The sequence below is a fragment of the Heteronotia binoei genome, chromosome 13, assembly GCF_032191835.1.
Source record: "Heteronotia binoei isolate CCM8104 ecotype False Entrance Well chromosome 13, APGP_CSIRO_Hbin_v1, whole genome shotgun sequence".
NCBI lineage: Eukaryota > Metazoa > Chordata > Lepidosauria > Squamata > Gekkonidae > Heteronotia > Heteronotia binoei.
In genome coordinates, this window is record NC_083235.1 from 10,105,475 (window position 1) to 10,131,482 (window position 26,008).

General features: G+C 52.1%; 1 protein-coding gene across 1 annotated transcript in view; it reads right to left on the reverse strand.

Moving 5' to 3' along the window:
• Positions 1-26,008, reverse strand: part of LOC132581717 (filamin-A-like) — a 165,876-nt gene that overhangs the window by 24,810 nt on the left and 115,058 nt on the right. Inside the window, 8 exon segments of the mRNA XM_060253110.1 lie at positions 5,756-5,878; positions 10,915-11,067; positions 14,188-14,391; positions 15,252-15,413; positions 16,819-16,992; positions 18,464-18,592; positions 19,057-19,197; positions 20,983-21,073. Of these exon segments, the coding sequence (XP_060109093.1) occupies positions 5,756-5,878; positions 10,915-11,067; positions 14,188-14,391; positions 15,252-15,413; positions 16,819-16,992; positions 18,464-18,592; positions 19,057-19,197; positions 20,983-21,073 (1,177 nt within the window).

The window sequence follows — 26,008 nt, forward strand, 5'->3', positions numbered from 1 at the left end:
TGATAATGAGCATTTCCCTGAACATGTTAAAAAGAGCCATGAGAACTCAACACTGATGCAACCCTTCCTGCTCTCCTTCTCAAGATCTGGCCACCCCCTACTGGGGCTTGGATGTTGAGACGTGGGTTTTTATTTCCTGCTTCTGTACCCCAGCCTTGGTATTCCTTGGAAGTCTCCCATCCAAGTACTTGCCAGGGTTGGCCTTTGCTTAGCTTCCAAGATCTGATGATACGGGGCTTGCCTGGGCTATCGAAGTCAGTGTGACAATTCTGACCAAGATTCTGATTCTGCAGAAGGCAGTTCCATGTATTTTTGTGAGATCCTTTGGGGAGGAACCATGGCTCAGTAGCCTCTACTTGGCTTGCAGAAGGTCCCAGGTTCAATCCCTGACATCTCCAGTTAAAAGGACGAGGCAGGAGGTGATGGGAAAGACCTCAGCCTCAGACCCTGGCTCAGTGGAAGAGCCTCTGCTTGGCATGCAGAAGGTCCAGGTTCAATCCCCAGCATCTCCAGTTAAAAGGACCAGGCAGGAGGTGATGGGAAAGACCTCAGCCTCAGACCCTGGCTCAGTGGCAGAGCCTCTGCTTTGGCATGCAGAAGGTCCCAGGTTCAATCCCTGGCATCTCCAGTTAAAAAGACCAAGCAGGAGGTGATGGGAAAGACCTCAGCCTCAGACCCTGGCTCAGTGGCAGATCCTCTGCTTGGCATGCAGAAGGTCCCAGGTTCAATCCCCGGCATCTCCAGTTAAGAGGACCAGGCAGGAGGTGATGGGAAAGACCTTGACCTGGGACCCTGGCTCAGTGGCAGAGCCTCAGCTTGGTATGCAGAAGGTCCCAGGTTCAATCCCTGGCATCTCCAGTAAAAAGGACCAGGCAGGAGGTGATGGAAAAGACCTCTTCTGCCCAAGACCCTGGAAAGCCACTGCCAGTCTGGGTAGACAATATTGACTTTGATGAACCAAGGGTGTGGTTCCGTAGAAGGCAGATTCAGGTGCGTTTGTCACTGGCCAATGATAATATGTCACCAACGTTCCCTCTCAGCTGCAGAGTCTTGTGAGCCAAAATTCTACTTTGTGAGCTCCTGGCATTAAAGTTGTGAGCTGCTGCATACACTAGTGTGCTCTGGGGCCATCCTACCTGAGCTAAGACAAAAATGTGCGAGCCGGAGGCTAAAAATCTGTGATCAAGCTCATGCTAACTCAGCTTAGTGGGAATGCTGTATGTCACCCTTGTTCAGATCGAGAACATGATGCACCTTGAACATCACCTTTTCCACCATGAAGGCTGCTATTCATGACCACATTTTGAGCTGCAACCCCCTTTGGGACCACAGTAGAACATAATGCTCATGCCATCGCTAACAGAAGATAGGCTAAGAAATGCATGCTCCTCCCATAAAAATCCTACATAGTTTTGAGCCTCCAAACCCTAGCTTCACTGTGGCTTTCCTGCAGAAGCTACAGTTTGGTGCAGTGGTGAAATGTGCGGACGCTTATCTGGGAGAACCGGGTTTGGTTACCCACTCCTCCACTTGCAGCTGCTGGAATGGCCTTGGGTCAGCAATAGCTCTGGCAGAGGTTGTCCTTAAACGGGTAGCTTCTGGGAGAGCTCTCTCAACCCCACCTACCTCACAGGGTGTCTGTTGTGGGGGGAGGAGATAAAGGGAATCGTAAGCTGCTCTGAGACTCTGTCCTTGAAAGGGCAGCTTCTGGGAGAGCCCTCTCAGTCCCACCCACCTCACGGGAAGGAAGATAAAGGAGATTGTAAGCCGCTCTGTGACTCTGATTCAGAGTGAAGGGTGGGGTAAAAATCCAATATCTTCCTCTAGAGAGCCAGTTTGGTGTTGTGGTTAAGGGTGCAGACTCTTATCTGGGAGAACCGGGTTCGATTCCCCACTCCTCCACTTGCACCTGCTGGAATGGCCTTGGGTCAGCCATAGCTCTGGCAGAGGTTGTCCTTAAACGGGCAGCTTCTGGGAGAGCTCTCTCAGTCCCACCCACCTCACAGGGCGTCTGTTGCGGGGAGAGTTGATAAAGGAGATCGTAAGCCGCTCTGAGACTCTGTCCTTGAAAGGGCAGCTGCTGTGAGAGCTCTCTCAGCCTCATCCACCTCACAGGGTGTTTGTTGTGGGGGAGGAAGATAAAGGAGATTGTAGGCCACTCTGTGACTCTGATTCAGAGTGAAGGGTGGGGTAAAAATCCATTATCTTCCTCTAGAGAGCCAGTTTGGTGTTTTGCTTAAGGCTGCAGACACTTATCTGGGAGAACCGGGTTTGATTCCGCACTCCTCCACTTGCAGCTGCTGGAATGGCCTTGGGTCAGCCATAACTCTCACAGGAGCTGTCCTTGAAAGGGCAGCTTGTGGGAGAGCTCTCTCAACCCCACCTACCTCACAGGGTTTGATTCCCCACTCCTTCACTTGCACCTGCTAGCTTGGCCTTGGGTCAGCCATAACTCTTGCAGGAGTTGTCCTTGAAAGGGCAGCCGCTGTGAGAGCCCTCTGAGCCCTACCCACCTCACAGGGTGTCTGTTGTGGGGGAAGGAGGTAAAGGAGACTGTAAGCTGCTCTGAGACTCTGATTCAGAGAGAAGGGTGGAGTATAAATCTGCAGTCTCCTTCTTTTTCTTCTACAGAAAGCCAGGGGTAGATATTCGGCACAAACAAGCTGCGTCGCTATCAGCTAGGAGAGCCTAGCCATTTGGCTCGGAAGCCAAAACAGTGACTCAGCTCTGAACGTGGTCCTTTTTCCCTTATAAGTCAAACCGTGGGCAGAGTTTCACCGCACCCTCGCTGGGGCTGGGAAGAGCTCCAAGCACGCCGATCTCTTCTCCCCCCCCCCCCTTTTCCTGCATAAATTGCCAGCTTGGGGAGCCAGGATTACACTTGCTGAAGATTCTCAGCTCCGGCAGCCATCCTCCGGGGCAGAGAACACAGCCCCCTGCTTGGGAAAGGAACAGAGCGCTTCAGATTGTTGGCCTGTATCCTGACTGGCTGAGGGGGGGGGGGGCTCCTTGAAAGGAGGAAGGTTTCGAACCTGGTTGAGCCATGCAGCGGGACTAAGATGACCAATCTCCAGGTGGGAAGGGGAATACAAAGCATAAAGCTACTGTGATTTTTTGTTGATCAGTCGCACAGTCGAGTCCGACTCTCTGCAACCCTATGGACCAAGTCCTGCCAGGCCCTCCTGTCTCCCATAAGAACATAAGAGAAGCAATGTTGGATCAGGCAATGGCCCATCCAGTCCAACACTCTGTGTCACGTAAGAACATAAGAGAAGCCATGATGAATCAGGCCAATGGCCCATCCAGTTCAACACTCTGTGTCACATAAGAACATAAGAGAAGCCATGTTGGATCAGGCCAGTGGCCCATCCAGTCCAACACTTTGTGTCACATAAGAACATAAGAGAAGCCATGTTGGGTCAGGCCAGTGGCCCATCCAGTCCAACACTCTGTGTCACACAGTGGCAAAATTGACCCAATCAATTGCGGGTAGTTAAAATCACCTATTACGACACAGTTTTTACGTTTAGCCGCTATCTTTAAGCCTCCCATCATATTATAATCGTCCTCTCTCTTTTGATTTGGTGGGCGATAACAAACTCCCATAGTTACATTTCCTTTTGGGCCCTCTATTTCAACCCAAAGCATTTCTAAAAGGGAATCTAATTCTCTGACATCAGTCTTACTGGATTGTATATCCTCTCTGACATACAGAGCCACCCCACCTCCAACCCTTCCCTCCCTATCCTTCCGATATAACTTATATCCAGGAATCACCGTGTCCCACTGATTCTCCTCATTCCACCAGGTTTCTGAAATTCCCACAATGTCTATGTTTTCTCCCAACACTAAGCATTCCAATTCACCAATTTTACTTCGAACACTTCTAGCATTTGCATACGAACATCTATAATTTCCCAGGCAAGCTAGGCCCGGCACCTTCCTCCTGCCGCCTCGAGACTCTGGCAGACAGTCCATACTGCTTGTCACCATCACAGTGGACAACTCTGATCCGTTACCCGGTAGAAAAATAGCAGCCAACCCTTCATCTCTTTGAGACGAGTCCTCCCGAACCAGAGACATTTCATCTCCTGTTGGCTTTCCCCCAAGATTTAGTTTAAAAACTGCTCTGCCACCTTTTTGATTTTAAGCGCCAGCAGCCTGGTTCCATCCGGGGAGACCGTCTCTTTTGTACAGCTCTGGCTTGTTCCAGAAAGCATCCCAGTGCCCAACAAACTTAAACCCTTCCTCCTTACACCATCGTCTCATCCACACATTGAGACTTCTAATTTGTGCCTGTCTCTCCTGCTCTGCATGTGGAACAGGTAGCATTTCTGAGAAGGCTACCTTGGAGGTCCTGGCCTTAAGTCTCCCGCCTAGCAGCCTAAATGTTTCCTCCAGGACCTCACGACCGCATTTCCCCACATCGTTGGTGCCAACATGCACCACGACCACAGGCTCCGCCCCAGCACTGTGAATCAGCCTATCTACTACACGTGTAATGTCCGCTACCTTCGCACCAGGCAGGCAAGTCACCATACGGTCAGTACGCGGTTTCGCCACCCAGCTGTCTACTTGCCTAAGGATCGAATCACCAACTACCAAAACCCCCCCTCTCCCCCTGCCCAGGGATGGTTCCTTGGCACGAAAGGATTCCCGCTCACCAACCGAAGAAGAGGTCCCTCCTGAGGGCGCATTCCCGTTATCCTCAGCACGGTGCCCTGTTCCCTCTTGACCCTCACGCTCTCTGGCAGCAACGGGGCTGCTACGTTCAGAGCGGGGCTCATCTAATACGCCCCCGAGAGTCTTCCCCAAGTGCCTAACTGACCGTCTCTGCTTCCCCAGGGCAGTCACCTCGGCCTCCAGGGTACAAACTCGTTCCCTGAGGACCAGGAGCTCCTTGCATCGAGCACACACCCAAGACTTCTGTCCTTTGGGCAGATAGTCATACATGTGACACTCAGTGCAAAACACTGGAAAGCCCCCAACCCCCTTTGATTGAGTGGAGAATCAAACCCTGTAAGGTGGGTGTGGTTGAGAGAGCTCTGACAGAAGCTGCCCTTTCAAGGATAACCTCTGCCAGAGCTATGGCTGACCCAAGGCCATTCCAGCAGGTGCAAGTGGAGGAGTGGGGAATCAAACCCTGTGAGGTGGGTGTGGCTGACAGAGCTCTGACAGAAGCTGCCCTTTCAAGGACATCTCTGCGATAGCTATGGCTGACCCAAGGCCATTCCAGCAGCTGCAAGTGGAGAAGTGGGGAATCAAACCCAGTTCTCCCAGATAAGAGTTCGCACACTTCACCACTACACCAAACTTGCTCTCGCCAAACAGGAAGGAAGGAAGAAAGGGAAGGAAGATCAATAGGGGAGGGAGAGGTGGAAAGAAAGCAACTTCAAATGCATTCTCCAAGCCTCCGAATGGCTTGGTTTGGATCAGTGTTTTAAAGAGAAAAATGTCTTCACCAAGCTGGTTAATGGGGCGGTGGGGGTTTCAAGAGCCACACAACGTGAGTGAAAGAGCCACACATGGCTCCCGAGCCACAGTTTGGCCACCCCTGCTATAGCAGTCACGTGCAGCAGGACACGGTCCTGCTCATGCAGGAAAGTCCAGCTGCAAATTCCTTTCCATTCCGCACTATTCAATGACGCGGGGCTGCAGCTAAGGCTAACGGAAGAAGCGGCAAGCGAGAAAGATGGCAACGCGCGGCATTCGTTAAGACTTCCCCGCCGGCGCTCGCAACCCTCCGACCGCTCACCTGGGATTTTCAAGCTGAGGTCGCACTGGCTGCCGATGTTCGCCACCGACGGGGCCTTGCGGCTTCTCGTGATTGTCTGCTTCATGCGCCCCTCGCCCGTCACCTTCACCGAAAACGGACTCCCTGCACCGGTAAAGAAGCAGAAGCGGGGGGTCAAAAGGGGAAAGAGAGGAGGGGCCGGTTCACGGACGATTTGCACGGTGAACGGCAAACCAGGTACAGACAGTGACGGAATCGCAGCTTTCCCCTGAGCCCCGATTCTCAGCGAGATAGTCCGGGGATCAGGGAAGCCCCCGCTCCGCCTCGGTCTTTGGGGAAGGAAAACTTCGATGCACGACCGTCGGCTGTCCGCTGGCGGTTGTTCAGCCCCAGGAGGAAAACGGTGATTTTATTACTCATGTTTTAAATTGTTAGCTGGTTCGGGGGCCCTTATAAGGACCGAAAGGCGGGATACGAATGCCGTAAATAAAGCAATCAACTCTGGCAGGGCTTGGCCCGGTCCTGCTGTGAAAGGGAGGATGGGACGGAGACCCAAGACACCCTGCAGTCAAGCTTTATAGAAAGGTTAGCTGCCTCGGTGCCAGGTTTTAAGTGAGAAACACCCCCCCCACACACACACACACACTCCTGTCTTCTTCTCCCTCTCCCAAAAGATTAGAACTGGAAGGCATCCAATGAAGCTGATGGGCACTAAGTTCAGAGCCAAAGTTCCCTCTAAGCTCCACGGCGTTGTGAGCTGGTCGTTTTTGTAGAAAAGGCCCAGCGGGAACTCATTTGCATATTAGGCCACACCCCCTGATGCCAAGCCAGCAGGAACTGTGTTCCTGTGCTTTCCTGCGCAAAAAAGCCCTGGGTGGGAGCAGAAATTCCACCCTGTAAGTGAAAAAAAAAAAAACTCTAGTAGCATTAAAGTTGCAAGCAAGTCTGCGTTGGACTATCGTGCAAGTTATTTTTCTTAGAAGACCACTTCTGTAACCTTGTAAAACTCTCAGAATAAATTATTTCAAATTACATTGAAACTGTAATTTAAGAATAATTTAAACATAAGAGAAAACAGAATCAAGTCCAATTTCACCCACCCTTTTCCACTATATCAGTAGATCTGGCCACTGGAGAACAGATCTACCCACTCCCTTCCACTATATCAGTAAACCTGTCCTTCCAAGAAAAGGTCTACTCACCCCTTGCCACTGTAATGGTAGACCTGGCCTCCCGAGAACATGTCCACCCATCCCCTTCCACTATATTGGTAGACCCGGCCCCTGGAGAACAGGTCCACCCATCCCCTTCCACTATATTGGTAGACCCGGCCTCTGGAGAACAGGTCCACCCATCCCCTTCCACTATATTGGTAGACCCGGTCCCTGGAGAACAGGTCCACCCATCCCCTTCCACTATATTGGTAGACCCGGCCCCTGGAGAACAGGTCCACCCATCCCCTTCCACTATATTGGTAGACCCGGCCCCTGGAGAACAGGTCCACCCATCCCCTTCCACTATATTGGTAGACCCGGCCTCTGGAGAACAGGTCCACCCATCCCCTTCCACTATATTGGTAGACCCGGTCCCTGGAGAACAGGTCCACCCATCCCCTTCCACTATATTGGTAGACCCGGCCCCTGGAGAACAGGTCCACCCATCCCTTCCACTATATTGGTAGACCCGGCCTCTGGAGAACAGGTCCACCCATCCCCTTCCACTATATTGGTAGACCCGGTCCCTGGAGAACAGGTCCACCCATCCCCTTCCACTATATTGGTAGACCCGGCCCCTGGAGAACAGGTCCACCCATCCCCTTCCACTATATTGGTAGACCCGGCCCCTGGAGAACAGGTCCACCCATCCCCTTCCACTATATTGGTAGACCCGGTCCCTGGAGAACAGGTCCACCCATCCCCTTCCACTATATTGGTAGACCCGGCCCCTGGAGAACAGGTCCACCCATCCCCTTCCACTATATTGGTAGACCCGGCCTCCGGAGAACAGGTCCACCCATCCCCTTCCACTATATTGGCAAACCTGGTCTCCGGAGAACAGGTGTACCCACCCCTTTCTGCTATATCGATTGATTGATTTTTATTTATTTATTTTGATTTATATCCCGCCCTCCCCGCCGGAGCAGGCTTTGATGGACCTGTCCCCCAGGTCTACCCACACCGGTCTATCATATTGGTAGATCTGCCCTGTGTTGCACCTTAGAAAACATACCAGCACTTGGGGGTTGGGGATCTCTTGCAGTCTATTTCATTTTGGTTTTTTAAAGTGAAACATGACAACCAGCAAAGTATAACAGAGGAGGAACAATCTCTCCCAGAATCCTGCCGAACCTAACAAAACAGGAGGCTGCTTAACTGTTCTTAAACTATTTATTTATTCAAATATTTATATCCCACTTTGCCCTTTCCGTTCCACATAAAAAGATGCTGCCGTGCAGAAAACCGACACACTGAGCAGGCAGCTGGGCCAAGCCCCTTATTCCATGATGCTCTCTCAATTTCAGAGGATATTTATTCAAGGAAGCACCCAAGACAATGCCCCGTCTGTGAGCTACAGACCTCCGCCAACAGCTGCACTGTGTCATTCCGACCTCACAGCTGGGCTCTGGCTTCCTGGAGCTCGACTGGCATTAACAGATTCCTCTGCACGTCTTTCAGGCAGGGATTCCCCAACGTGGTGCTCAAGGGTGCCCTGCCAACACCTCCCCAGGCCCCTGCTGAGCTTTGCAGAAAGCAGATGGGACCACTTGTATGCCAGAATTCGTTACTGGCTGCCCTTCTTCAACAGTGACTCATGAAAGCTCCTTCCCTGACACAAATTTTGTTAGTCCTTCCATTGCTAGACTGCTGGACTGGATGATGGGCTCCTGGGTCTGATCCAGCAGGGCTCTTCTGATGTAGGCCTTGGACTCTCTGCCCTGTTGTTGGCCCTTCAGAGGAACTGGTTGGCCACTGTGTGAGACAGGATGCTGGACTAGATGGGCCACTGGTCTGATCCAGTGGTTCTCACCACCCTGAGCAATTTAGTGTCATCTGCAAACTTGGCCACTTTACTGCTTACTCTCAACTCCAAATCATTTATGAACAAGTTAAAGAGCGTGGGATCCAGTACCGAGCCCTGCGGCACTCCACTGCTTACCGTCCCCCACTGCGAAGACTGCCCATTTATACTCACTCTCTGCTTCCTATTAATTAGCCAATTTTTGATCCACAAGAGGACCTGTCCCTTTACTCCATGATTCTCGAGCTTACTAAGGAGCCTTTGATGAGGAACTTTATCAAAAGCTTTCTGGAAGTCAAGGTAAACAATATCTATCGGGTCTCCTTTGTCCACGTTTGTTCACCCCCTCAAAGAAATATAGCAGGTTAGTGAGGCAAGATCTTCGCTTACAGAACCCATGCTGAGTCTTCCTCAATAACTCGTGTTCATCAATGTGCCTACTCATTCTGTCCTTGATAATGGTTTCTACCAACTTTCCCGGTATTGAAGTCATACTGACTGGCCTGCAGTTGCCCGGATCTCTTCTGGAATCCTTTTTAAAGATGGGGGTGACATTTGCTACCTTCCAGTCCTCAGGAACGGAGGCAGATTTCAATGAAAGATTACATATCTTTGTCAGAAGATCCACAAGTTCAACTTTGAGTTCTTTCAGAACTCTTGGATGCATGCCATCCGGACCTGGTGACTTATTAGTTTTTAATTCGTCTATCAGTTGTAGGACCTCCTCTCTTGTCATCTCAATCTGATTCAGGTCTTTCAACACCCCTTCCAAAATTAGCGGTTCTGCAGCGGGCAAACACTTCTCGTCTTCCACAGTGAAGACGGAGGCAAAAAATGCATTCAGCTTCTCAGCCATTTCCCTATCCCCCTTCAGTAATCCTTTGACCCCTTGGTCATCCAAGGGCCCCACTGCCTGTTCTTCTCAGGGGGAGGCCTCTGCCTCTCTGCCCTGTTGTTGGCCCTCCAGAGGAATTGGTTGGCCACTGTGTGAGGCAGGATGCTGGACTAGATGGACCCTCATTGGTCTGAACCAGCAGGGCTCTTCTAATGTTCTTACAAAGGCCTCAGCCTCTCTGCCCTGTTGTCGGCCCTCCAGAGGAACTGGTTGACTCTTCTCTATCAGTGCCCAGTGATACCTTTCCTAGTGCCCGCCAGGTGGGGATTTTTTCTCCAGCAAGGCTTCTGATTGGCTGTGCAGTTTTGTTTTTTTAAATGTTGCTTTGGCAGCATTTCCCACCATGCCATAAGCATCTTTACCGTGTGACTGAAGGTAAGTTGCAGCAGCTGTTTTGTGCCTGACTCCACCTCTCACACTTTGTTAGAGGTCCAAAGGTGCCCATTGGCTGAAAAAGGTTGGGGATGTCAAGGGCCTTGCCATTTAGAACTGTGATGGGAATGTTGGGGGGAGTACGTGCTGTACTGTTTTTGCCTGCCTGCTTACTCTTTTGTTTGCAACAAGAAGATACTGGATTTATATCCCGCCCTCCACTCCGAAGAGTCTCAGAGCGGCTCACAGTCTCCTTTCCCTTCCTCCCCCACAACAGACACCCTGTGAGGTAGATGAAGATATTGGATTTATATTCCGCCCTCCACTCCGAAGAGTCTCAGAGCCGCTCACAGTCTCCTTTCCCTTCCTCCCCCACAACAGACACCCTGTGAGGTAGATGAAGATATTGGATTTATATCCCGCCCTCCACTCCGAAGAGTCTCAGAGCCGCTCACAGTCTCCTTTCCCTTCCTCCCCCACAACAGACACCCTGTGAGGTAGATGAAGATATTGGATTTATATCCCGCCCTCCACTCCGAAGAGTCTCAGAGCGGCTCACAGTCTCCTTTCCCTTCCTCCCTCACAACAGACACCCTGTGAGGTGGGTGGGGCTGGAGAGGGCAGCTGCTGGTAGAGAACTCTCCAGCCCCACCCACCTCACAGAGTGCCTGTTGTGGGGGAGGAAGGGAAAGGAGATTGTGAGCTGCTCTGAGACTCTGAGATTCAGAGTATAGGGCGGGATATAAATCCAAATCTTCTTACCTGCCTTCCTTCCGGCTCTCAGACTTCTGACATTTATTCTGTGTGGCTCTCGTATTAAAAGCCAGTTGGGCCACCCCTGCTCCAACTCTTCTGACCCCGGCTGCAACTCTGGAGCCAAGAAGGCTGCCCTTACCCGGCACGTGCTGGTCTGCAAACTTGATGTTGATGATGTAGTTGCCCGGTTCGGTTGGACAGTAGGTCACCTTGCAGGTCCCGTCTTCCAGATCCTCGGTGTTGATGTCGACCTTGCTGGGGCCTTCGATGGACAGACTCAACCCTCCGTACCCTGAAGGGGGAAAAGGGGAAGTTTGGAATGGAAGGATTTTGCCAACATGGGTTCCCACAGCCGCATCTTTTACATGGAACAAAAGGAATGTACAGCTCGTATTGGGAGTAAAAGAAAAAGAGACTGAATTTATACCCTGCCCTTCACTTGGGAGTCTCAGAAGAAGCATAAGAAGAATTGCAGATTTATACCCTGCCCTTCTCCCTGAATAAGAGTCTCAGAGCGGCCTACAATCTCCTTTCCCTTCCTCCCCCACAACAGACACCCTGTGAGGTGGGTGGGGCTGAGAGGGCTCTCCCAGAAGCTGCCCTTTCAAGGACAGAGGCTCAGAGTGGCCTACAATCACCTTTATCTTCGTCCCCCAGAACAGACACCCTGTGAGGTGGGTGAGGCTGGAGAGGGCTCTCACAGCAGCTGCCCTTTCAAGGACAACCTCTGCCAGAGCTATGGCTGACCCAAGGCCATTCCAGCAGGTGCAAGTGGAGGAGTGGGGAATCATCCCCGGTTCTCCCAGATAAGAGTCCGCACACTTCACCACTACACCAAACTGGCTCTCCAGAGCAGCTTACAATCTCCTTTTCCCTTCCCCTCCCCACAACAGACATCCTGGGAGGCAGGTCGGGCTGAGAGAGCTCTGACAGAAACTGCTCTTGAGCAGAACAGCTCCGAGAGAATTGTGGCTGACCCAAGGCCACACAAGCAGCTGCCATGTAGAGGAGTGGGGAATCAATCCCAGTTCTCCCAGATTAGAGTCTGTGCACTTAACCACTACGCCAAAGCCTTCACTTACATGCTGGGAGGTTCTGCAGCTTCAGTTATCTATGGGGAACAACAAGGATCAAAGCAGGGAATGCCCTGAAGTGCCTTTCTTAGCATTTGCCTCTCAAGAGCAGGGGTGTCAAACATGCAGCTTGGAGGCTGAATCAGGCCCTTGGAGGGCTCCTATCAGGCCCCCGAGCAACTGGCTGTCATCTGCTTTCTTCTCCCTCTCGCTTCCTTCAGCATCACAGCTTGCTTTGCATGGCTTGCTCAATCGCACAGCAGAGCTACAGAGCAAAACTTCTGTTTTCTCCATTGTCTGAAGCTCCTCCCTTGGGGAGGAAGTGTTTTTTTTTTGCTACTGTGTGACACGGAGTGTTAGACTGGATGGGCCATTGGCCTGATCCAACATGGCTTCTCTTACATTCTTATGTCTGGGGCAGTGATGCTCTGTCTTCTTGGTGCTTGGGGAGGGGGGCTGCAACAGTGGGAGGGCTTCTGGAGTTGTGGTCCTGCTGGTAGACTTTCCTGATGGCCCCTGGGCTTTAGCCACTATCTGACAGAGTGTTGGACTGGATGGGCCATTGGCATTCTTAGCATTTGACTCTCAAGAGCAGGGGTGTCAAACATGCAGCTTGGGGGCTGAATCAGGCCCTTGAAGGGCTCCTATCAGGCCCCCGAGCAACTGGCTGTCATCTGCTTCCTTCTCCCTTTCTCTAGCTTCCTTCAGCATCACAGTTTGCTTTACAAAGCTTGCTCAATCACACAAGAGCTACAGAGCAAAGACTATTTTCTCCATTGGCTGAGGCTCCTCTCTTGGGGAGGAAGTGGGAAGAGAGAGCTTGTTTTGCCAGGCTCTCTCAATCGCACAGCAGGGCTACTGAGCCAAGCCTTTTTTCCTTCTATTGGCTGAAGTTCCTCCCCCTCCTTGTCCCCTGGGGGAGGAAGGAAAGAGCCAGAGCTTCCTTTGTTCAGTTCCCTGGATTGCACGGGAGAGATACAAATAAATCACCTTTAAGATCAACGAGTGCTAATGTTTTAAGCAGGTTTTTTTTTCTTAAATTGTGTTTTGTCTGTGACATAAAGTTTATATCACTGCTACCTAATCTTACATAGGTACATGCATGGCCCGACCCAACCCGACAAGGTCTCATTTATGTCAGACCTGGCCCTCATAACAAATTAGTTCGACACCCCTGCTCAAGAACTTATCTTTTTAGTCTCCAAAACACCACTGGACTCAAACCTTGCTCTTTTTCTGCAGACCAAGATGGCTATACACCTGCAACTCTCCTGGCATCAGACTCCGCCTACAGTTTCCCCAGCCAGAAGCATCACCCTAGCCACAACTGGAAAGACCAAGAAGAAGAACTGCAGATTTATACCCTGCCCTTCTCTCTGAATCAGAGACTCAGAGCGGCTTACAATCTCCCATGTATTCTCCCCCCACAACAGACTCCCTGTGAGGTAGGTGGGGCTGAGAGCTCTGACAGAAGCTGCCCTTTCAAGTACAACTCCTACGATAGCTATGACTGACCCAAGGCCATTCCAGCAGGTGCAAGTGGAGGAGTGCGGAATCAAACCCAGTTCTCCCAGATAAGAATCCGCACACTTCACCACTACACCAAACTGGCTGTCTAAGCCTGGGATCCCCAACTCGGTGCTCGTGGGCATGTCAGCACCTGCCAACACCTTTCCTGATGCTCTTGAAGGGGTTTTTTAGAAAGTGGGCGGGGCCTGGTGGGGCTTTTGCCCAGCAAGGCTTCTGATTGGCAGATTTTAGAAAGACACTGATTTAGCAGCAGCTGCAAGCACAGCAACAGGACTTTTATTTGGTAAGAAGACGACGACTGCGGATTTATACCCCGCCCTCCTCCCTGAATCAGAGACTCAGAGTGGCTTACAATCTCCTTTATCTCCTTCCCTCACAACAGACACCCTGTGAGGTGGGTGGGGCTGAGAGAGCTCTCCCAGCAGCTGCCCTTTCAAGGACAACTCCTACAGGAGCTATGGCTGACCCAAGGCCATTCCAGCAGGTGCAAGTGGAGGAGTAGGGAATCAAACCCGGTTTTCCCAGATTAGAGTCCGCGCACTTAACCACTACACCAAGATGTGGCAGCCATTTTGTGGCTGGCTCCACCTCCCACAGTAGCCATTTTGTGGCTGGGCCCACACATTTTGTGGCTGTCAGAATTCTGAAGGTGCTCAAAGCCTTGAAAAGGTTGGGGGACCCCCGGACTGGATGATCCTAGCGGTACCTCCCAAAATCTGATATTAAAATAAATCAACCAGCAGGCACAGGGGTTAATACAAATTGGGGAAGAAAAAAAAGGCTTTCCGGCTTAAAAGCCTCATTCGTACCGGCATCTCTTGTGTCGATGATGAACTCGGAGGGCTCAAAGGTCCGGCCCTCACTGAGCCCTGGGCCTGACACCCTCACTCGACTGGCGTCCCCAATTTCCGACTGGCTGATCATCACCGTGATGGGGCTGTTGGGGATGTGCAGCCCGTTCTTCTTGATGTTGACGATGTGCTCCCCAATCTCTTTGGGGACAAAGGAAATCCCTGCGGGATGGAGAAACGAGAAAAATTGCTCGGTCTGCCTGTCTCCCCCAGTCTGGGGTTCCTCGACAGTTAGCGCGGGAGGTGGAGAGACTCGAAGATGAATAAGACTTGGGTGTCAAAACTATGGGAGTTATTTCCTTCTAGACAAAGTCGCGGGTTCCCGTAGTCCTTCCCTACAACTCGGGAGAAGAAAATCGATTCTAAGAAAACGGGAGCCCTTCCTGAATTGGAAATTTAGTCCCACCTGTGCCTCGTCCTCATTAACCCATGAAGAATACCTCTCCGTTTTAGCTTTATTCCAAGTTGTTTAGGGCCAAAATGTATCAAAAGAAACCTATTGCTTAAATCACAGGTGTCAAACATGCAGCCCGGAGGCTGAATCAGTCCCTTGGAGGGCTCCTATCAGGCCCCTGAGCAACTAGCTGTCATCTGCTTCCTTCTCCCTCTCTCTTTCTTCCTTCAGCATCACCGCTTGCTTTGCAAGGCTTGCTCAATCGCACAGCAGAGCTACAGAGTAAAACTTCTGTTTTCTTCATTGGCTGAGGCTCCTCCCTTGAGGTGGAAGTGGGGTTTTTTTGGCCAATGTGTGACACGGAGTGTTGGAATGGGTGGGCCATTGGCCTGATCCAACATGGCTTCTCTTACATTCTTACGTCTGGGGCAGTGATGCTCTGCCTTCTTGGTGCATGGGGAGGGGGGCTGCAACAGTGGGAGGGCTTCTGGAGTTGTGGTCTTGCTGGTAGACTTTCCTGATGGCCCCTGGGCTTTAGCCACTACCTGACATAGAGTGTTGGACTGGGTGGGTCACTGGCCTGATCCAACATGGCTTCTCTTATATTCCTAAGGCCCCGCCCACTTACCGACATGGCCATTGCGGAGTCGTTTCAAGAGACAAGGCTCCTCGCGGCCTGAAGGTGGGACCACAGTGGCGGTCAGCTGGCTCAGGTCCGTCTCCGTGATGTTCAAGGGGATATCGGCAGAAGAGCCCACTTTGAGGTGGGACATCCGCATGGTGTCATCTCCTGTGGAAGCAGAGGGAAGTTAAAAATGAACAGGCGGAGACTGACCAAGAGGGAGATCTTGGGGTCGTGGTGGATCAATCACTGAAAAAGGTCGAGACAGGGTGCGACTGCAATTTAAAAAAGGCCCTGCTGGGAATTATTAGGAAGGGAATGGAAACCCAATCAGCCGCTATCATAATGCCCCCCTATAAATCGATGGTGCGGCCTCATTTGGAGTACTGTGTACAATTCTGGTCACTGCACCCCAAAAAAGATATTATAGCACTGGAAAAAGTGCAGAAAAGCAGCAACTAGAATGATTCAAGGGCTGGAACACTTTCCTGATGAAGAAAGATTAAAACGCTTGGGGCTCTTTAGCTTGGAGAAATGCTGACCAAGGGGTGACATGATCCGAGGTTTACAAGATTATGCATGGGATAGAGAAGGCAGAGAAAGAAGTCCTTTTCTCCCTTTCTCACTATACGAGAACTCGTGGGCATTCAATGAAATTGCTGAGCAGTCAGGTTAGAACGGATAAAAGGAAGTCCTCCTTCACTCAAAGCGTGATGAACACATGGCATTCACTGCCACAGGAGGTGGCGGCAGCCATACGCGTAGACAGCTTCAAGAGGGGATTGGATAAACATATGGAGCAGAGGTCCATCCGTAGCTATTAGCCACAAGGTATAGCTGGAACTCTCTGTCTGGGGCAGTGATGCTCTGTATTCTTGGTGCTGGGGGGAGGAGCAACAGTTGGAGGGCTTCTAGTGTCCTGGTCTCACTGATAGACCTACTGATGGAACCTGGTTTGTTGGCCACTGTGTGACACAGAGTGTTGGGCTGGATTGGCCATTGGCCTGATCCAACATGGATTCTCTTATGTTCTTCTGCCTGGGGCAGTAATGCTCTGTCTTCTTGGTGCCTTAGGGGCACAGTGGGGGGGCTTCTAGTGTCCTGGCCCCACTGCTGGACCTCCTGATGGTGCCTGGGTTTGGGCCACTGTGTGACACAGAGTGTTGGGCTGGATGGGCTATTGGCCTGAATCCAACATGGCTTCTCTTATGTTCTTATTCCCCTTCCTCTTGAAGAAGAAGAAGATGATGATATTGGATTTATATCCCGCCCTCCACTCCAAAGAGTCTCAGAGCGGCTCACAATCTCCTCTACCTTCCTCCCCCACAACAGACACCCTGTGAGGTGGGTGGGACTGAGAGAGCTCTCCCAGAAGCTGCCCTTTCAAGGACAACCTCTGCCAGAGCTATGGCTGACCCAAGGCCATGCTAGCAGGTGCAAGCGGAGGAGTGGGGAATCAAACCCGGTTCTCCCAGATAAGAGTCCGCACACTTAACCACTACACCAAACTGGCTCTCCAGTTTGAAGGCTGCCTGGATAGGCCACTCCCTCTGCCGCCTGTCCCAGGGCTCACCCGTAATCTTGGCAGTGAAGGGACTGCCTGGGATGTGCTTGTCATTGTATTTCACCAGGATGTTGTAGTCACCGGGCAGAACTGGGAGGTAGGACACCGTGCAAGTGCCATCCTGGTTATCGGTGCAGCCGATCTCAGCTTTGGAGGGACCTTCGATGGCCAGAGACAGACCACCTGACCCCAAAAAAAGGGGGGGGGGGAGAGAAGATGGAAAGTGAAAGGTCTGTTAGTCTTCTGCAAACAAAGAAGCAAGGGAAAATGTTGCAGGAAAAACACATCGACTGGCTTCTATGTGATGATACCATCTCTACTGTGTTACTGTGAACGATAGCCACAGACCTTAGCATGCTGTAAAGGTATTGACTATGCCAGCATCTACGATTTGGTTCACAACTTGCATACTGCTTTATTGTTATTTTAATTGTTTTAACTGTATAATTTAAAATGATGTTATAGGCTTACGGTGCGGAGGTCCATGAGTGGCTATTAGCCACAGGGTATAGATAGAACACCCTGTCTGGGGCAGTGATGCTCTATATGCTTGGTGGTTGGGGGGTTCTTCTGGAGTCCTGGCCCTGCTGGTGCACCTCCCGATGGCCCTTGGGTTTTGGCCACTGTGTGACAGAAAGTGTTGGAGTGGATGGGCCACTGGCCTGATCCAACATGGCTTCTTTTATGTTTTGTCTGGGGCAGTGATGCTCTGTATTCTTGGTGCTTGGGGGGCAACAGTGGGAGGGGAGGTGCTTCTGGAGTTCTGGCCCTGATGGTGGACCTTCTGATGGCCACTGTGCGATACAGTGTTGGACTGGATGCGCCACTGGCCTGATCCAACATGGCTTCTCTTATGTTCTTATGTCTGAGGTAGTGATGCTCTGTATTCTTGGTGCTGGGGGGGGCCAACAGTGGGAGGGCTTCCAGTGTCCTGGCCCCACTGATGGACCTCCTGATGGCCCCTGGTTTTTTTGGCCACAGTGTGACACAGAGTGTTGGACTGGATGGGCCACTGGCCTGATCCAACATGGCTTCTCTTATGTTCTTCTGTCTGGGGCAGTGATGCTCTGTGTTCTTGGTGCTTGGGGGGGGACAGTGGGGGGGCTTCTGGTGTCCTGGCCCCACTGATGGACCTCCTGATGGCACCTGGGTTTTTTGGCCACAGTGTGACACAGAGTGTTGGACTGGATGGGCCACTGGCCTGATCCAACATGGCTTCTCTTATGTTCTTCTGTCTGGGGCAGTGATGCTCTGTATTCTTGGTGCTTGGGGGGGGGGACCAGTGGGGGGGCTTCTGGTGTCCTGGCCCCACTGATGGACCTCCTGATGGCCCCTGGTTTTTTTGGCCACAGTGTGACACAGAGTGTTGGACTGGATGGGCCACTGGCCTGATCCAACATGGCTTCTTTTATGTTCTTCTGTCTGGGGCAGTGATGCTCTGTGTTCTTGGTGCTTTTGGGGGGGGGGGGACAGTGGGAGGGCTTCTAGCGTCCTGGACCTGGGTCCGCTGAGAGACCTCCTGATGACCCCTGGGTTTTTTGGCCGCTGTGTGACACAGAGCGTTGGACTGGATGGGCCATTGGTCTGATCCAACATGGCTTCTCTTACGTACTTACGTAATGTCCTTATGACTTGGATGTTCTCTTAAACTCACCTTCACCTGCATCTTTGGTGTTGACTGTGAAGACTGCTGGCTTATTAACCACACCGTGGGTGAGCCCGGGCCCATACGCTGTCACGTGCCCACTGTTGACGTAGTCCACGTAGAACTGCAGAGGGCTGCCTACGGAGGTGGAAGGAAGCACACGACATCATCAAAGAACTGCTCGAGTATCTCCCATCCCCTGTCCTCCATCAGATCTTGCTAATCTACAGTCATGAGCAGGGCTTTTTTTTTTGGTAGCAGGACCTCCTTTGCATATTAGGCCACACCCCTCTTGGGCAGCCAATCCTCCAAGAGCTTACAGGGCTTTTCTTCCAGGGCCTACGGTCAGCTCCAGGAAAATTGGTTACGTCACGGAGGGTGTGGCCTAATATGCAAAGGAGCTCCTGCTAGAATTCTACCCCTGGGCCACACCTCCCTGATGTAGCCAATCCTCTGAGAGCTTACGGGGCTCTTAGTACAGGGCCTGCTGTCAGCTCCAAGAGGATTGGCTGCATCATGGGGGTGTGGCCTAATAGGCAAAGGCGTTCCTGCTACAAAAAAAAGCCCTAGTCGTGATTCTTTCTCCCCCGCCCAAGAGTTACCTGGGATGTGCACGTTGTCGTAACGGATGTCCATCTCGTGCAGGCCGGCCTCTGTGGGGGCGTACCGCACGGTCACGGTGCTGTCCTTGTTGTCCGTGATGTCCGGCTTGGCCACTTTCCCGGAGGGCATGCGCACCTCCCCTGCAGGAACAGGAAGGAGCACCTACGGACTCTGCTGGGCAGAGCATCCCTTAGGGGCAACCTGGGAGACCAGGGGTGGCCAAACTGTGGCTCGGGAGCCACCTGTGGCTCTTTCACACATGCTGCCCGTCAAACTGGCTTGGAGCTGTGGTCCCCAACCTTTTTGGTCCCAGGGACCAGCCCCAGGGCTGGCAGGCTGGGAGCAAGGAATTCAGCCTACCCCCCCACGGCGCATCCTCCTCCCTCCATTTGTACAAGTTTAAGGCTGGGAAAGGCAGCAGTGAAGCACTTCCCGGACTCTTTAAAGACGACTCCAGCTTTATACCCCACCCTTTTCTCTGAACCAGAGACTCAGAGCAGTTTACAATCTCCTGTATCTTCTCCCCCCACAACAGACACCCTGTGAGGTGGGTGGGGCTGAGAGGGCTCTCCCAGCAGCTGCCCTTTAAGGACAACAAGAAGAAGAAGACTGCAGATTTATATCCCGCCCTTCTCTCTGAATCAGAGACTCAGAGCAGCCTACAATCTCCTTTCCCTTCCTCCCCTGCAACAAACACCCTGTGAGGTGGGTGGGGTTGAGAGAGCTCTCCCAGAAGCTGCTTTCAAGGACAGAGTCTCAGAGTGGCCCTTCTTCTTCCACAACAGACACCCTGTGAGGTGGGTGGGGCTGGGAGGGCTCTCCCAGAAGCTGCTCTTTCAAGGACAGTCTCAGAGTGGCCTACAATCTCCTTTCTCTTCTCCCCCCGCAACAGACACCCTGTGAGGTGGGTGGGGCTGAGAGAGCTCTCCCAGAAGCTGCCCTTTCAAGGATAGTGTCTCAGATCGGCCTACAATCTCCTTTGTCTTTCTCCCCCAACAGACACCCTGTGAGGTGGGTGGAGCTGGAGAGGGCTCTCACAGCAGCTGCCCTTTCAAGGACAACTCTTGGGAGAGCTCTGGCTGACCCAAGGCCCTTCCAGCAGCTGCAAGTGGAGAAGTGGGGAATCAAACCCAGTTCCCCCAGATAAGAGTCTGCACACTTCACCACGATACCAAACTGGCTCTTTTTAAAGGCAGTGAAGTGAGCCCTCCCCCACGCCACCCAGATGATCAACTTATTGGTGGGGAAACCGCAGCAGCAGCTGCCCTTGCTTCCTCCCCACTTCCTTTCTGGACGTGGGAAAAAGGCAAGAGCAGCACGGCTTTTTCAGCTGGTCGCTCGAGCTGCTGCCTGCCGCAGCTTCCCTGGCGATCCGTTGATTGTCGGGGGAGGAGGGGTCAGCCTTTAAAGAGCTGGGAAGGCGCTTCACCGCCGCCTTCCCTGGCCTTAAACTTGTACAAACGGAGGGAGGGGGACAGGCGGGCGGCGAGGCTGCATGTTGCTGTGGGGGGGGGGCAGTGCGGCCCAGTTGCCAACACACACCAGGGGTTTGGGGACCCCTGGCTTGGAGAATGCATTTGAAGTTGCTTTCTTTCCATCTCCTCCATCAATCTGCCTTCCTTCCTCTGCCTTTGTGACTCTCAAACATCTGACATTCGTGTCTTGCGGCTCTCAAACATCTGGCGTTTATTCTGTGTGGTCTTACGTTAAATGAGTTTTGGCCACCCCTGGCTTAGAGGGAACACTGATTGATGGCACCCCACTGCTGTTTCAGAACCCAAACGGCGCTCACAGGCTCAAAAATGCTGCGGACCGCCTGCTATATGGTATTAACAGCGCAGTCCTAAGGGATCAACTTTAGCAGGTGTAGAATTCTGCTTAGGTTTGAATGCCTATCCCCTCCAAACACGGCCTTCCCCCTTTACCTGTAATCTCTCCTTTCTTGATCGTGAAAGGGATGACCAGGTCGAAAGGCCGCAGTCCGGCATCCAGCCCGTTCACGGGACGATCCGTCGCCTGGAAGACAAAAAGAGGGACCCGAGGCCCACCCCCCCGAGAGAGTTGAAAATCAAAACGGAAAGGCTGGAGGGAAACACACAGGGGTGGGGGAGCAATGCCGCGTTTGTGAACAGCAATGGAACACAGAGCAGACAAAGACAGCGGAAAAAAGCATCTTTTGACCCCCGGTTTGGTCCTAGCTTCACCTGGGAGACCAACACAGCCTAGATGGTGAACTGTTCAGAGTTTTGATTTGCAAAGATGGAGTTCTGCCAAGTTGATTGACAGATTCTGTCCGTGCAACTTGACACTTTTCACAGTTTCCAAAGCAGAACTTTGAACTAAACTAAAGGAGCCAGTTTGGTGTAGTGGTGAAGTGCGTGGACTCTTATCTGGGAGAACCGGGTTTGATTCCCCACTCCTCCACTTGCACCTGCTGGAATGGCCTTCAGTTGGCCATAGCTCTGGCAGGAGTTGTCCTTGAAAGGGCAGCTTCTGTCACAGCTCTCTCAGCCCCACCCACCTCACAGGGTGTCTGTTATGGGGGGAGAAGCTATGGGAAATTGTAAGCCGCTCTAAGTCTCTGATTGAGAGAAAAGCGGGGTATAAATCTGCAATTCTTCTTCTTCTAAGGAGGGTTTTGGTAGTTGTTTTTCAGGTTTTGGGGTCCACATGTCAAACAACTGTTAGCACTGTCAGTATCAGCAGGGTTTTTTTAGTAGCAGGAAATCCTTTGTGTATCAGGCTACACACCCCTGATGTAGCCAATCCTCCAAGAGCTTACAGTAGGCCCTGTAAACTCATGGAGGATTGGCTATATCAGGGGTGGCCAAACTGTGGCTCGGGAGCCACATGTGGCTCTTTCCATACATGTTGGGTGGCTCTTGAAGCCCCCACTGCCCTGTCAGCTGGGTTGGAGAAAGCATTTATAGAATCATAGAGTTGGAAGGGACCTCCAGGGTCATCTAGTCCAACCCCGTGCACAATGCAGGAAACCCACAAACACCTCCCCCTAAATTCACAGGATCTTCATTGCTGTCAGATTGCTATCTAACCTCTGTTTAAAATCCTCCAAGGAAAGAGGGCCCACCACCTCCCGAGGAAGCCTGCTCCACTGAGGAACCGCTCTAACGGTCAGGAAGTTCTTCCTAACGTTGAGCCAGAAACTCTTTTGATTTAATTTCAACCCATTGGTTCTGGTCCTACCTTCCGGGGCCACAGAAAACTATTCCACCCCATCCTCTATAGGACAGCCCTTCAAGTGTCACCTCTCAGCAGCCTCCTCTCCAGGCTAAACTCCTCTCCAGGCATTTGTCTCTTTAAATCACTTCTCCAAGCCAAGCTAGCTGGCAGTATGGAGAATGAATTTAAAGTTGCTTTCTTTCCACCTCTCCCTCCCTCCTCTTGGCTTTCCTCCCTCCCTGTCTTGCGGCTCTCAGACATCTGACGTTTATTTCATGCGGCTCTTAAGTTAAGCAAGTGCGGCCACATCTGGGCTACATTCACGGGGGTGTGGCTTAATATGCAAAGAAGTTCCTGCTACAAAAAAAAAAGCCCTGAGTATCAGACAAGACTCATAACCAACTTGGGGCTGGAGTTCTACAGTTCAGAATGATAGTTCTGCGGCATGTGACCCATGCTCCAGAAAGCAGCTAAGAGACAATTACTATATGCATCCTCTTCCAGAAGTTGAACTTCAATAGCAGAAGTGGAAACAGACAAGATTTCATCCACAGCTGCTTCGATTGCCATGTGGTCGACGCAACCTCCGCTTCCTTCAGAAGGATCCAAGGCTGCTTTTTCGGAGCTGTGCGTAATCCTTCTTGGCACCGCGCAAAATGGTCTTGCCAGTTCAAATCCCTACCCCCCCCCCTTCCTTGGAGAGTAACCTTTTCCTATCCCCATGGCGAAATGGGCTATTCTGGCCACGGGGATAGGAAAATCATGCACGGTTCTAATCTCGATGGAAAGCCACCATAGGAAAAGCTCAGTTTGCATCGAAACTGCTTTCTCTCTCTCTTTGTTGTGTTTTGTTGCTGTCAAGTCACAACTGACTTGCGGTGACCCTGTAGAGTTTTGGAGCCGAGAGACGTTCGGAGGCAGTTTGCCGTTGCCTGCCTCTGCGTCCCAGCCCTGGTATTCGTTGGAGGTAGGGCACTTTTTGTAGCAGGAACTGCTTTGCGTATTAGGCCACACCCCCTGAGCCGAGAGACGGTCGGAGGCAGTTTGCTGTGTCCTGCCTCTGCATCCCAGCCCTGGTATTCGTTGGAGGTAGGGCACTTTTTGTAGCAGGAACTCCTTTGCATATTAGGCCACACCCCCTGATGGAGCCAGTCCTCCTTGAGCTTACAGTAGGCCCTGTAAGAAAATCCCTGTAAGCTGTTGGAGGATTGGCTACAACAGGGGTGTGTGGCCCAGGGCTTCTTTTGAAGCAGGAACTCCTTTGCATATCAGGCCACACCCCCTGATGGAGCCAGTCCTCCTGGAGCTTCCCGTAGGCCCTGTAAGCTCTTGGAGGATTGGCTACAACAAGGGTGTGTGGTGCAGGGGTTCTTCTGGAGCAGGAACTCCTTTCCCTAGAGGTCTGGCTGCATCAGGGGGTGTGGCCTAATATGCAAAGGAGTTCCTGCTACAAAAAAGCACCCTGCTTCGAGGTCTCCCAGCCAAGCTGGCACTGCTCAGCTTCAAAGATCAGGCTAATCTGGCCTATCCAGGTCAAGTTCTCTCTCTCTCTACAAGTGTTTTTATGCTTTGTTGTCGCTGTTGAAGACTGGCTGCTCCATTCACAGTTGGGTTCAGCTTACAAAACTGCAAATCTTGCAGCGAAAACCACGGCTCCCTTTCCCTCGTTGGCAGAGCACTCTGCTACTTTAGAAAAGCAGAACGTTGTTGTAACAAAACAACACGGCCCTGTTTTGAATGGGATCAACCAGCTTGGTGTAGCGGTCAAGTGGGAGGACTCTTATCTGGGAGAGCCGGGTTTGATTCCCCACTCCTCCACCTGCAGCTGCTGGAATGGCCTTGGGTCAGCTAGAGCTCTCACAGCTGTCCTTGAAAGGGCAGCTTCTGTCAGAGCTCTCTCAGTCCCCCACCTACCTCACAGGGTGTCTGTTGTGGGGGAGGAAGATAAAGGAGATTGTGACTGCTCTGAGACTCGGAGTAAAGGGCGGGGTATAAATCCAGCATCATCACCATCTTCTTCTAAGCAATCAATCTATCAACATAAAGACCTGCCTCACCAGCTCCACTTATGGGCAGCACTGCTTTCCAAGAGCAAGGTGGCAGTCAAGTTTCGTAGAGCTACAGTGGGCATCCCCCTCCCCCACCCCGGTTTCCAAAACAGACTGCGCTCGTGGACAAAGGGAGAAAGATGCAGCCCAATATACTCCCCTCAGCCCCTTCTCCAGCTAAGACGGGGGCACAGGGTGTAGCCCGACTTGGTCAGGGCTCGGCGATCCCAGCATCGACAAAGACAACACAAAGCATGATGGCCCGCCCCTTCCCCGCATCGAGAGATGGAGGGACGCGATCTCGAGACGAAGACACCGGGAGAAAAGACGAGGCCCTGCTGCATTCTGGACCCCTCTTCCCACCCCGGAATTCAGGTGCAGGAAAGCCGGTGGCGAAGCAGTTCTGTTGGCATGAGCGCTGAAGGTGGGCCGGGGGGGAGGGGGAGGCAGGAAAGGGGGTGGGGGGAGCAGCTGTTGCCAAAGAAACCGCTCGGGATCTCAGAGGGCGAGTGAAACGCGTCCCTGGCCAACCGCTCAGCAAAAAGCTCTGCAAAAGGTACGTTTTAGTTCAGCCGGTCGCTTAACAGTTAATGGGAACGCTGTTTCTAGCCGAAGTCTTGCCTTGGCGTCCCCCAAGCCAAGGGCGTCACACACCTGGGGAAGCAATGGCCAGGGGTGCAATTCTCGCAGGAGCTCCTTTGCATATTAGGTCACACCCCCTTGATGTAGCCAGTCCTCCTGGAGTTTACAAAAAGAGCGTTGGAAGCTCTTCGAGGATTGGCTACATCCGGGGGGGGGTGTATGGCCTAATATGCAAAGGAGCTCCTGCGAGAATTCCACCCCTGGGCCACACACCCCTTGATGTAGCCAATCCTCCTGGAGTTTACAAAAAAGAGCTTTGGAAGCTCTTGGAGGATTGGCTACATCCGGGGGGTGTGTGGCCTAATATGCAAAGGAACTCCTGAGAGAATTCCGCCCTTGGCAATGGCAGCTGATTTTCTTGGACTAAGAGCTAGAAGCAGTTAGAGAGACTCGACTTCCTGCTGTGACTGCTGGTTAAACAGGTTCCCAAACGCAGTTGTGAAAAGCCGGCTGAGCAGAGGAGGAAAAAACGGGCCCGAGAAGGACGCAGGCGTAAGCAGCAGCCGGCCGTTCGGAAGCGGCTTTCGGTTCCCCAAAAGCAAGCAGCGCCGGCCCGACAGGCCTCGCCCCACATTATTCTGGATCCACATTTGCAGGTTAGCTCTAGCAGCTGGAGGCTGAGCTAGCAAAAGGGTTCCCATCTCGTCCTGGGGAAGCCCCAAAGGTGGGTTTCTCCAGCTGAGGGGACAGGTTGTTTCAAAGTTGTTCCTTTTTTTGGTCTTGCACAGATTCTACTTACTATTCACTTTTTTAAGGAAGAGGAAACAACAGGGAAAGGGGACTTAGGCTTCAGCGAGCTTGTAAGATGCAGAATTTGTCCCAACGGGTAGCTGCCAGTCAACTAGGTTCTAAAGTCTTCTGGTTCTGCCACTCTTGGCAAACGTGCCGAATCTGAAGTTCAGAGCAGGGGTGGCCAAATTGAGAGCCACATGTGGCTCTTTCACATATATTGTGCGGCTTTCAAAGCCACTGTGTGACACAGAGTGTTGGACTGGATGGGCCACTGGCCTGACCCAGCATGGCTTCTCTTATGTGACACAAAGTGTTGGACTGGATGGGCCATTGGCCTGATCCATCATGG